The following is a 12,645-nucleotide window of genomic DNA, read 5'->3' on the forward strand; positions in this document are numbered from 1 at the left end:
ACAGCTTGCGATCTTCTCCTCCCGCCCCTTGCCACCTCCCGGAACACCTGCCCTCCCGCCCAACAACACTCCCGCCCACTTCAGTCCAGGCAAATCCTAAATCCTACCCAGTCGGTAGCATCCAGATGAACCACAACTCCTTCCTCAGCGCAACCAGGCCGTGGGAGTGCTCCATCCCCTACCTCGCAGTTACTGATTCTCCAAGCCCGGCGCCGCCCAGTCCTGGAGGGGCTTCCCCCACGCCTCTCCGCGCCGGGCAATCGCGCGCTCTTTCTTTACCTGCGCTCCATTGTTGGGCAGCTTATGCTCCCGCGTGGACAGCTCTGTTTCGCCTTCCGGTCCCCGTAGCTCTGCTGGGGAACAGGATCGCTGGGGCCTCCTGGGCCGATAAACGACCCGGGGCTGCCCGGCCCAGCGAATGTTTCGCACGACCGCCCAGTGACAGGTAGCCGAGTCGAGGCAGCGCGGTTCCCAAGGCAGCCACGGCTGCGCCCACCCTCCAGTTCGGAACTCGGGGCAGTCGCGGTTGCTTTCAGTCTCTGCCAATTGAGACAAAAGAGCGTGACAAGACGCGCGACGCGGCCAATCACCGGGGCGAGGGTGCTGCCTCCCCGCGCAGCCTCTGGCCCCGAAGCTACTGCTAGCAAGACTCGAGAGCTGGCGGGCGGGGGCTGAAGCCGACAGGCGCGGAAGCCGGCGCGGCGTCAAGTGGAGCTCCGACGCACGGACCAGGCCCATTTCCCTTTCATCTGTGAGTTTGCTGCTACCCCATCGCTTCCCTTCTCCCCATCCCCTTCCGCCTCGGCTCTGCTCCGGGCTTTGAGACCGGATACCTTAAACACGAGGTGGGACAGAAACCAAGTGAACAATGAGAGTTCCTCACCTTTGTATAGGGGGAAGGGGGAAACAGCATTTACTGAGTGCTTTCTGTGTGCGGATGCGCCTGCACGGACGTCTCCTTTCTTATCAGCAGCCGTGTGAAGGAGGTAGCAGCGTACCCATTTAACAGGAAAGGACTGAAGCACCCAGGCAGTACAGTTAGGAAGTGCAGAGCTAAGAGCTCACACCCAAGTTGACATATCTGGCTTCAAAGGCTGCCCCTTGCCAACACTCCTCTATTCTGTTAGATTAAGGGATAGTGGAGAAAAACCAAAGCCAGGATGGGAGGACCAACTTGGGACTGCATACAATTAGTGAGCAAGAACCGTTATCTCCATTTCACAGATGAAGAAACTGAGCCAAAGACAGAGAGGTTAAGCGTCTTGCACTGTATCCTGCAGCAAAGAAGTTACAGCATCCAACTTAGCATCTGTATGTTGATCTCTAGATGCTAATTCTTTGCCCTGCAGGGTTGTCTGAAGAGCATTTTTGCACAGGTAGTCTCAAACCATCTCAACAGCAGTCTCGATGTGATGGTAGTGCTGAGGGAGGGGGTGAGGAGGTAGTGGGGACAGGGCTGAGGGAAGATGAAGGCAACCTTTATGGTGCCCATTGCACAGAAGAGGAAACTCTTCTTGGCACTCTTCTTTCCTTAGTTTTTTTTTTTTTAATACTTTTTTTTATACTACAAAAGCTGCCTGTTTTATAAAAGCAACATAATTTCGACAGCTCTTTGTGACCCCAAGGGAGGCAAGGCTCAGAGAGGTAAAATGATTTGTCTGAAATTATAAGGTGAAGTAAAAATTTGGACCGAATCTCTGAATCCAGAACTCATACTATTAACTAAAGTATGAGTACAAGGTGGGCTGCCTCAGAATCATTTTGGAGAGCTTGTTATAAATGCAGATTATTGGGCCTTACCCCTGGGGGATTTTGATGTACTAGGACTAGGCATGAAGAGTGTGATTGTAGTTTTAACCAGCCCTGTAGTTGATTCTAAGGTGTAGAGAGATTCGTGAACCACTGTTCTAAACACCACCACGTGATGCTGAAGGTTATAAGTAAATGGGCCTGTTATCAGTGTATCTGTCCATGGCATATCTGTCATGAAATGTAACTCCAGAGCACAGATTCCTACCCGTGGTCCTTCCTGGAATTGTATGCAAAGAATCTGGACTCCGTACATTCTTCCGAGTCCACAGCTTTGCAGATTTTCAAATAGGTCTGTCATAACATCTTCCTTCTTCAAGCCATGCTTGACGAAGAAGTGTGAGAAATAAAACCCCATTTAACCTAACCCCCAAACCACAGCTCTCTGTTGCTGATATAGCTCTTTCATTTCCCGGCTCAAGGACAGGTTGCTAGGTTGCCCTTCTGTGAGCTCTTCAGGGGACTTCTCCTTTGCTGGATTTGGCATCACTGGCCCCAGAGAAGGAGCAACTCCATGGAAACAGCATGCAGGGTTGTCCAAAGTGAATGGCTGTGAAGGCAGTGGCTGGAAAACCTGCTCCATTTTTCCCTGACTTAGAGAGCAGGTATTACTTCCTTTATGTATAGTGTGGCTAGGAGGCTCTTGTGGGGCCTGTTCTTGACTCCTGATGCTTGGAAGCAAGTGAACAGTTTGATACCCTTCCGCTGCCATTGGCTTCATCTTCAGCCTGCCAAGGCACTTCACTCACTCATTTCCACCCTCTTATTTACAACTCCAAGATCTAGAGTTCCTTGGAGTAAACAATGCAAATTTGGAGATGAAGCACCTTCCATCTCAGGATTGTGGCCTGTGGATGGAACAGTGGGATAGTGGTGGTGGAAGGTGGAAAGTGTGGATGTATGGATAAGGCAGGTTGCTCACCTCGCACACTCAAGGGTGATGCTGGCAGTAGCACTTAGGTTTCCTTTAGACTTTTGCTTCTGCTCCCCTGTCCCATGACATCTGACTCTTGCCTCCCAGAAGACTCTTGTTCAGTGTTTAAATTGGCTTCATCATCAAATTAGGTATTTGCAGCTGGACTTGGTAGGAGTGGAATCACATAAGACCAAGAATAAGTGGACAAAAATAGTGACAGGAAATGGACTGTGTAAAGGTGCCAGGGTTGGGCTACTGGAACAAAGCGAGGGACTCTTCGTGCAGGGATTGGGGGCGTATTTGCAACCTGGCTCCAATTGAATACAGGACATCCTATCTCTGGCCTCATGTGTGTGAGTGTGTTCCAACTGATGGCTCCAATGAGACCACATTTTGTAATTTTAACACATAAACCTTAAAAGCTTGAAGGTTTGGAGATAAAGCTTTCAGCTGAAACAATAATAGCTGCCTTTGGCTGCCTTCCTCCTTTGTGCCAGGAACTTTCTATCTGTTATCTCATTTAAGCTTCCCAGCAACACTGTTAAGACAGTCATTGTATCCTATTTTGCAGAGAGGGAAACTGAATTTCAGGGACGTTAAGTAACTTGTGTTAGGCTTAAACTTTTAAGTGGAGGCACTGGGACTGCAGGCCAGGGATGTCAAACTCCAAAGCCCATGAAAACTCTTCTTTCTTGCCTTCCAAAAAAGTCTAAAATGCATTCTGCAGATGACCTAGTTCATTAGACCAATTGCAGCCTTTAGAACAATTTAGTTGTTATCTTGCCTTTATTCCCATTATCTCTTTATTTATTTTTTTTTTTTTTTAAGACAGAGTCTTGCACTGTCGCCCAGGCTGGTGCCTGGCTCACTGCAAGCTCTGCCCTATTATCTCATTATTTATTTATTTATTTATTTATTTATTTATTTATTTATTATTAGTGTTATACTTTAAGTTCTAGGGTACATGTGCACAACATGCAGGTTTGTTACTTATGTATACATGTGCCATGTTGGTGTGTTGCACCCATTAACTCGTCATTTACATTAGGCATATCTCCTAACGCTATCCCTCCTCCCTCCCCCCACCCCACAACAGGCCCCAGTGTGTGATGTTCCCCATCCTGTGTCCAAGTGTTCTCATTGTTCAATTCCCACCTATGAGTGACAACATGTGGTGTTTGGTTTTCTGTTCTGGCGAAAGTTTGCTGAGAATGATGGTTTTCAGCTTCATCCATGTCCCTACAAAGGACATGAATTCATCCTTTTTTATGACTGCATAGTATTCCATGATGTATATGTGCCACATTTTCTTAATCCAGTCTATCATTGATGGACATTTGGGTTGGTTCCAAGTCTTTGCTATCTTGAATAGTGCCACAATAAACATACGTGTGCATGTGTCTTTATAGCAGCATGATTTATAATCCTTTGGGTATATACCCAGTAATGGGATGGCTGAGTCAAATGGTATTTCTAGTTCTAGATCCTTGAGGAATCGCCACACTGTCTTCCACAATGGTTGAACTGGTTTACAGTCCCACCAACTGTGTAAAAGTGTTCCTATTTCTCCACATCCTTTCCAGGACCTGTTGTTTCCGGATTTTTTAATGATTGCCATTCTAACTGGTGTGAGATGGTGTCTCATTGTGGTTTTGATTTGCATTTCTCTGATGGCGAGTGATGATGAGCATTTTTTCATGTGTCTGTTGGCTGCATAAATGTCTTCTTTTGAAAAGTGTCTGTTCATATCCTTTGCCCACTTTTTGATGGGGTTGTTTGATTTTTTCTTGTAAATTTGTTTAAGTTCTTTTTAGATTCTGGATATTAGCCCTTTGTCAGATGGGTAGGGTGCAAAAGTTTTCTCCCATTATGTAGGTTGCTGTTCACTCTGATGGTAGTTGCTTTTACTGTGCAGAAGCTCTTTAGTTTAATTAGATCCCATTTCTCAATTTTGGCTTTTGTTGCCATTGCCTTTGGTGTTTTAGACATGAAGTCCTTGCCCGTGCCTATGTCCTGAATGGTATTGCCTAGATTTTCTTCTAGGGATTTTATGTTTTTAGGTCTGACATTTAAGTCTTTAATCCATCTTGAATTCATTTTTGTGTAAGGTGTAAGGACGGGATCCAGTTTCAGCTTTCTACATATGACTAGCCAGTTTTCCCAGCACCATTTATTAAATAGGGAATCTTTTCCCCATTTCTTGTTTTTGTCAGATTTGTCAAAGATCAGATGGTTGTAGATGTGTGGTATTATTTCCAAGGGCTCTGTTCTGTTCCATTGGTCTATATCTCTGTTTTGGTACCAGTACCATGCTGTTTTGGTCACTGTAGCCTTGTAGTATAGTTTGAAGTCAGGTAGCCTGATGCCTCCACCTTTGTTCTTTTGGCTTAGGATTGTCTTGGCTATGCGAGCTCTTTTTTGGTTCCGTATGAACTTTAAAGTCGTTTTTTCCAATTCTGTGAAGGAAGTCATTGGTAGCTTGTTGGGGATGGCATTGAATCTATAAATTACCTTGGGCATTATGGCCATTTTCACAATTTTGATTATTTCTATCCATGAGCATGGAATGTTCTTCCATTTGTTTGTGTCCTCTTTTATTTCATTGAGCAGTGGTTTGTAATTCTCCTTGAAGAGGTCCTTCACATCCCTTGTAAGTTGGATTCCTAGTATTATCTCATTTTTAAAAATGAAATTATTAATATAACTTATGGAGCAACTTATATACCAGGTGCTGTGCTAAGCACTTTCCATACTTTGTCTCATGCATCCTTCATGACAATGATTTTACATATAAAGATACTGAGGATCAGAGAGGTGAAGAAACTTGGCCAAGGTTATAAAGCTAGGAAGTGACAGAGTGAAATTCAAACCCAGGGCTGGCTGAATTCAGAGCCCATGTCTGTGCCCTAGGACACAATGCAGTGGGGAAGACAAATGTGGTCCTCATTCTAAATAGGCTCCCCTCTGTCAACCACTGCTCTATTTCCTTCTCACCACATGGCGTAGGCCATCCCCATGCACAACTCACACTTTTAAGCCTATGTGCCTTAGGTCACTTTCTCAGCCTAGAATGCTTGCTCTCACTCCTCTACCTAACAAGACCCTATGCTACTCTACTCAGTTAAGGACTGTGTCATATGCCCCTTCTCAGAGAAGTTTCTTGGGTGCTCCTCGTCCCAGGAGGAATAAATTGCTCTTGTCTTTTTGCTTCCACCTTCATTAGTGTACCCTTTATTTTGTCTTTCTGTAGAGTTTAGCTCATTGTTTACCTGTCTCCCCTACTAGATTCCCAGGCACTTGAGGATAGGTACCAAATTCTATTCACTCTAGCTCCATGGTGGTTTACCCACAATGATTTAGTGGATGATCAGTACATGTTTGTGAGCTGACCAAAAGACTGGCTGAGAGATGCCCCGAATGAACAGACAAACGCATTCATTTGTGGCTGGATCCTGGGGCAATCACACAGGCTACCCATGTGGACTAGACTGGCTGGGAGAATCTGGAATCCCCTGGGCTCATTTTACTAGTCTGTAAACATAGGAGGCAGGTCAGGGTACAGGTGATATCTGCTCAAGGCCAACTGTAGGTCCATTCTGTGGTCTGTACTTTGAATTCAGGTCAAGGGGCCAGGCTCTCCTAGATTATTTATGTTGTGCCTTCCCATTTGTGGAAGAAAGGGCTTCTCTGCCTCCCTTAGGAACACAAGTTGTGTTCCTACATGCCTCTTTATCTGCTTCTGGCTGTCCTGAGAGTGTCTGGAAAGAGAATGCGCTCTGTGGAGACAGATAGTGAGATACAGAAGTATCTTTTTGTTTTTTTTTTTTTTTTGATATCTTTTATCGAGGCCACCGTGTTATGGATTCTCAACCACTTTATCTCATTTTATGTTGTTAATCTCTGCCACAATGTTTTGAGGTGGGTCTTAATGTCCCTGTTTTGTAGCTGAAGAACCTGAGACTGAATGAAATGTCTTGCCCGAGGTCACACAGTTAAGTAAGTGGCAGAGGCAGAATTCAGTCTTGGGTCTGTCTGCCCTTTCCAAAGCCTGGCATCTTAACAGAAAATACATTGGAGAAACATGATCTTCAGTCCCATAAAATGGAAAGGATTGGATTTATACAATGGATTACATATTTAAGGTGAGATGTTTCTCAATTATTGATCACTTTTAGTCCCCTGCAATGATTTACAAAAATGGCAGAAGGAGTCGGAGATTAAAAAGTACAATTCCTCTATCAAGTACTGGACTACTGGCCTGAATGCCCCCATATCAACCCCCTCTGACAGATATGGTATGGAGATGACTCCAAATTATTTTGCCCTTTCTGCTCCTTTTACAGCTCAGGTGGGTAAGGCTCCAAGATGTTACTGAATTTCTAAAGGTCACACATCAAGTTAATAACAAAACTCACTTAGAATGCTAGTATCTCATACTACCCCACCTGCTTCCTGGCCTTTCTGGGGTAGGTGCAATAGTTAGGAGTCCTTGCACTGCCAAATCCTAGCCCAGTTTTCTTTCTGCTAAATCGCCCTACCTTATGGTGTCAGTGAACACATGTTTATAAATGGTAGGGAGGAAGTGGAACATTATTGCACTCTGAGGTAGAAGAAAGGACAAATATTTGCCTCACCACCTGTCCTTATTTAGGTGAAGGTAAGACTTTGGAAAGAAGATCTTTGGTAGGAGAGCTGAGGACTGTTGGGGGCTCCTGTGGATTTAGCGGCCTGGGTATCTGGGAGGAGTCTCCTTTGGCTCTGGAGAAATGGAAGTGGGGCTGCCAGGGGCCAGAGGTGCCCCAGAGGGATGCAAATAGTGGGCCTCTTGAACTTTTACTCCTGCTCATTTCTCAGCTAAAGGGTAAGAGGTAGAGAGGCCCTCCCAGTTTACTGGCCATAAGCATTAAGGAGGCTGAGGCTTAAGGCCATCATGGAATACGGAGGACGGGGAGGTGGTGATGGGCCAAGCGCAGGAGGCTGAGCCTCCATATCTCTCCACCAAGAGGTGAGTGTGGCTGGGAGTGGTGGTAAAGTGAGATTGTGGGAAAGTGGATGGAGCAGGGGGGTATGAATGAGATTGTGGGGATATGGATGGAGCGGGGTGGGGTATGAATGAGATTGTGAGGATATGGATGGAGCAGGGGGGATTGAATGAGATTGAGGGGATATGGATGGAGCGGGGGGTATGAATGAGACTGTGGGGATATGGATGGGGCGGGGGGACAGGAATGGGATTGTGGGGAGATGGATGTAGCAGGGAGAAGGGGCTAGGGAAGAGCAGAGCTGATGGGAGTGATTCTGGAAGGAATAGTACGCCAAGGTGGATTCTTGGCCTGGCAGCCCTGGGAAGGCTGCACTGGGCTTCTTGCAGTGTGTGGCTTCTATTCCTCCCTGGGGACCTCATCCTGGACTCTGTGGTCCCCCATCGGTCTGCTAGCTTAATTAGAGTCCCAACCTTCACACCCTCCACCACATAGCCCAGGGTTCTGAGGGGAACCTGTGGGTCTGCTGTTCCTGCCAGGCTTCCTGTCCCTGTCACTGTAGATGGAAGCCCTCCAGACTGGCCATCATGCCCCTCCCCCTCTCCCTTGTCCTCCTGCCCCACACCCACACAGCTCTGTGCTCTTTCCCTGAGGTGCCAGCTCTGGCTGTTGCACACCCTGTCTCGTCAGCCCAGGGACCCCCTCTTTCCTTCCCGGCAAACTTCCTCAGATCTGCTCTGAGCATTCATTTTTTTTCGATCCCAAAGTTCCTTGATATGTCCTGGCTTCCAAGTTGCTTCTCATACTAGCCATCTGCTTCCCGGCCTTTCTGGGATAAGAAGCAATAGTTTGGAGTCCTTGCACTGCCTATTCTATATAGTATAGTGGTTCTGAGCCGGGAACAGTTTTGCCTCCCAGGGGACATTTGGCAAGGTCTCAAGATATTTTTGGTCGTCACACTGGGTATGTCACCACTGGTGCTACTGGCACACACTGAGTCAAAGCCAGGGAGCCTCTGAATATCCTCCAATGCACAGGACAGGGACCAAGAATAAAAAATTATCCTGCCCAAAATGTCAATAGCACGGAGTTTAAGAAACCCTGCTCTGTTATATAACTACAAGTCTAAAAGGTTAGGTTTGGAAATTGCCAGGTGTTGATCCTTTAGGCACTGAACTTCCAAGAGTAGCTGCTCTTTCCCTTCCCCACTTGCCGGAGAGGGGCTGGGCATTGCCATGAAACATCTACAACTTGGGCAGAAATCTATGGAGAGAAAGGTGAGGGGAGATTCCCCCTCTCCAAATTTAATACCAACTTCTAGAGAAAGCATTGCACTTCAACTGTTAAATGCCTTTCTTCTTCTGCAAGACAGTGCCAGTTTTTTTTGAAACAGAATAGCAACTTATTATTCTAGTAGTTTATAAAATGGACAGTTTTATGTCATGAAAGTTGATGCATTAGGTTTTGGAGTCTTCCCCTCCTCTATTTCATGTTCTTCAGTTGTAATCCTTCTTTGAATATTGGAATATTTGCTATGTCAGCAAAATACTGTAGTGGTGGCTCTGTTCAGAAAAACTGATTGCCTTTCTTTTAATTTAAGGTTAATGAATTCTTAATTTCTTAAGGGTGTGCTTATAGATCAGAAACTGGCTCAAAGAATTGCTTGTTTCTGTTGAGCTGAGTTTCTTAGGGTTCATTTCCAATTAAGCAATGAAAATGCTTGCCAACAGAATTAATTGGTCGGTCTAATCTCTTTTTTTACCACCCTTGCCTGTTTCTTCCATCTGCACACAGTTGTCTTCAGCATGGGGGAGCAGAACCACTCTCCCGGGAAGGAGCTTCAGCCCAGGACACGTGCAGAGGCTCCAGGAAAGAAAAGCTGGCATTCCCAGGCCTATGCCCTTGGGGCCGTTTCCAACTCTGTGTCTACTTTTCTGACCTTTCCTATCTATAAGTTTGTGTTCCGGCAACAGATCCATGCCATGGCAGTGTCAGAGGCTGTGAGACAGCTTTGGCACGAAGGTCCTCAATACTTCTACTGGGGAACCTACCCTCCTCTTCTCTCCAAGACGTTGCAAAGGACTCTTCTGTTTGGGACTTATGATAGCCTGCTGTGCTTTCTCTCTCCTGTTGGGCCACATACCCTGGGACACCACTGGGTTGCAGGGGTCATGTCTGGCCTGGTGGAGGCTGTGGCACTCAGCCCCTTTGAAAGGGTGCAAAATGTACTCCAGGATGGTCACAAGCAAGCTCGCTTCCCCAGCAGCTTCAACATTCTTGAAGAATTCAATTCTTATGGGCTTTGGGGGCAGCTGTCACGGGGCTACTATCGTGGTTTCTGGCCTGTCCTGGCCAGGAACAGCCTGGGGAGTGCTCTATATTTTTCTTTCAAGCACCCCATCCAGGATGGCCTGGCAGAGCAAGGCCTGCCCCATTGGGTTCCTGCCTTGTTGTCTGGTAGTGTCAATGAAACAATCACCTGCCTAGTTCTGTATCCTCTGATTGTGCTGGTTGGTAATATGCAGTCCCATATTGGATGGCAGAGCATGCCAAGCCTGTGGGTCTCTGCCCAGGATGTGTGGAACACTTGGGGCCAAAAGCTACTCCTGATCCTCCTGATCTACCGTGGAGGCTCCCTGGTCATCCTAAGGTCCAGGGTGACATGGGGCCTCACTACAGCAATCCATGAGTATCTGTAGAGGAAGTCACACTCCAGGAAAGAGCTGAAGACTGACTAGCTGCAGAAAGTGTGGCCATGCCATCTTTGTTATTCTAAATCTTCCCTGCTTGGTTCTATGTAGCTTACTTCTTTGGCTCAGTTGCCTAATACTTTAGCATCTGTAAACTCATTGCATGGGAGAAGTTCCCAACTACCAACCTGTTGAGCAAGGACAAAGCCCAACAGGATTCCTTAGTCAAAAAGAAACGTTCGCCCCAGTCTCTCCACAGCTTCAGTAGCCTCAGAGCCAGGAGGCCTTTAAATAACGTGTAACACAGATTAAGTGTCATTCATTTAAGGAATTCCTTGGCAATAAGCAGAAACTTAAAAGATGACCTTATTTAGGCACTTTGAGCTCTGGGACCCCTCTAGGTGTCCTCCAGACCAAATTGAGTGGAACTCCAATTTCAAAGAACTATGCTTGACTCTTAGGATGGGAATTCCATAAAACTTCTCAGATGGCTACATTTTCATGACATTGTTCACTGCCTCTACCACCACCTCTCACTTCTCAAGGCTGTGGGTCCTACTTTTAGGGTAGCAGCTGTGACTGGAAATCCCAAATTAGGCTTGCGTGAACTCATCAGGTGCCACAAGAACTAGTGGGGCTGGAGATGGGAGTGTGAAGAAGTATGGCCCATGGATGGAAAGGATAAAACTTCGAAAGAAGAGATTTAATTACATGCAAAATAGAAACATTTGCTATAGTCTGCTTGGTGTTATTTGCTAGGACATTTCTGACAGCAAAGTGATAACATTGCCTAGAAACTATTTTAGTTTCCCTAAGAAACCTGGAAGTGAAGTGACCATATCTCTTCACAGATAATTGCATATTTTGTTGATGTGGTAAATGTAGTTAGTATGACATAAAGATCAGAAATCTTAGCCTGTCATTCAGAGCCTTTCAAAATACGGTCCTCATATAACTTTCAACATATTGTCACCCCACTTACATAAACCCCAAACACTAGCCATAATGAACTCTTGTTCTCTCCCCAGACATTCCATGAACTTTCCCATGGCCATACTTTGGCCCACACTATTCTTTCCACCTGCAGTGCTCCTTCTTCACATGCCAGTCTACCAGAATCCTTCCAGCTCCTCAAAGCCCAGTTCAGAGGTCACCTTCTCTATGGAGCCTCTTGATTTCCCCCAACTGAATGCGACATTAGTCTCTGTGATGCCCCTTTCTAACAGCACTTCATACATGGTACTGATTCTATTATGTCACTAATCTCATGTGACTCTGTTCTTGTATTCTTCAATACCTCCTACTAGACCATAGAACTTATTGAAAGCAGGGATTCTTGTATGCATTTTTAAATCTTTCATTGTGCCTAGGTGCTCAATAACGTTGGTCGAATTATTGAATTTATTATCAAGCTGTGATGTGGTATATTCTCTGGGTACTGTCCCTTGTACACGAAGATAAACTTATTGACTCACTGTCAGCAGGACACATGCCTTTGGGCTGTGTTTTTGTTTTCTTTTAATAGCGGATTTAGTTTTGTGCTAATGATAATGATGCTTCTACTGATGATAATAGTAATAATAAAAAATTACTTTCAACTGGAACATTTGATGAGTTTGTGTTACTGATGGCATGTTTGCTATTAGCACCAGTTCAGGAACTGAAACTTCTCAAACAGATTCACAATGTATAACTGTCCTATTTGTTTCAACTCTGGGGTTTTGAGGATTTCCAAGATGACATGTGTTATAGTTTCCCCCTACAGATAATTTTGTATTTTTAGTAGAGATGGGGTTTCTCCATATTGGTCAGGCTGGTCTCGAACTCCCAACCTCAGGTGATCCACCTGCCTTGGCCTCCCAAAGTGCTGGGATTACAGGCATGAGTCACCACGCCCAGCTTCCATATGAAATTCAGAGTAGTTTTTTTCTAATTCTGTGAAGAAAGTCAATGGTAGCTTGAAGGGAATAGCATTGAACCTATAAATTACTTTGGGCAGTATGGCCATTTTCATGATATTGATTCTTCCTATCCATGAACATTGTGAACATGGAATGTTTTTCCATTTGTTTGTGTCCTCTCTTATTTCCTTGAGCAGTGGTTTGTAGTCCTCCTTGAAGAGGTCCTTCACATCCCTTTTAAGTTAGATTCCTAGGTATTTTATTATCTTTGTAGCAATTATGAATGGGAGTTTGCTCATGATTTGGCTCTCTGTTTGACTATTATTTGTGTATAAGAATGCTTATGA

At 45.4% G+C, this 12,645-nt stretch overlaps 2 protein-coding genes across 9 annotated transcripts in view; one reads left to right on the forward strand and one right to left on the reverse strand.

The window, feature by feature from the left end:
- Positions 1 to 795, reverse strand: part of RAB9B (RAB9B, member RAS oncogene family) — an 86,074-nt gene extending 85,279 nt beyond the window's left edge. For 3 of the 7 annotated variants that reach the window (XM_074029598.1, XM_074029597.1, XM_065537894.2), the window contains exon 1: positions 280 to 795. In XM_074029598.1, the coding sequence (XP_073885699.1) occupies positions 280 to 738 (459 nt within the window). In that variant the 5' untranslated portion in view covers positions 739 to 795. Of the gene's footprint in view, positions 1 to 107 lie in introns of all 7 variants that reach the window. The other 4 variants (XM_045383428.3, XM_045383426.3, XM_045383429.3 and 1 more) reach the window with 3 other exon arrangements.
- LOC102131248 (solute carrier family 25 member 53-like) lies at positions 614 to 12,001 on the forward strand. 2 transcript variants are annotated; one of them, XM_065537893.2, is made up of 2 exons: positions 614 to 751; positions 9,502 to 12,001. In XM_065537893.2, exon 2 carries the CDS (start codon positions 9,513 to 9,515, stop codon positions 10,404 to 10,406), a length of 894 nt encoding a protein of 297 aa, XP_065393965.1. In that variant the 5' UTR covers positions 614 to 751; positions 9,502 to 9,512; the 3' UTR covers positions 10,407 to 12,001. The 2 variants fall into 2 exon arrangements, with proteins under 2 accessions (XP_065393965.1, XP_065393964.1); XM_065537892.2 differs by lacking the exon at positions 614 to 751 and adding an exon at positions 7,601 to 7,730.
- The last annotated feature ends 644 nt before the right edge of the window (positions 12,002 to 12,645 follow it).

This window comes from Macaca fascicularis, chromosome X, assembly GCF_037993035.2.
Source record: "Macaca fascicularis isolate 582-1 chromosome X, T2T-MFA8v1.1".
NCBI lineage: Eukaryota > Metazoa > Chordata > Mammalia > Primates > Cercopithecidae > Macaca > Macaca fascicularis.

Bases quoted from the DNA above. Each gene is read 5' to 3' on its own strand.
- LOC102131248 (XM_065537893.2), top strand. From the start codon at position 9,513: ATGGGGGAGCAGAACCACTCTCCCGGGAAGGAGCTTCAGCCCAGGACA.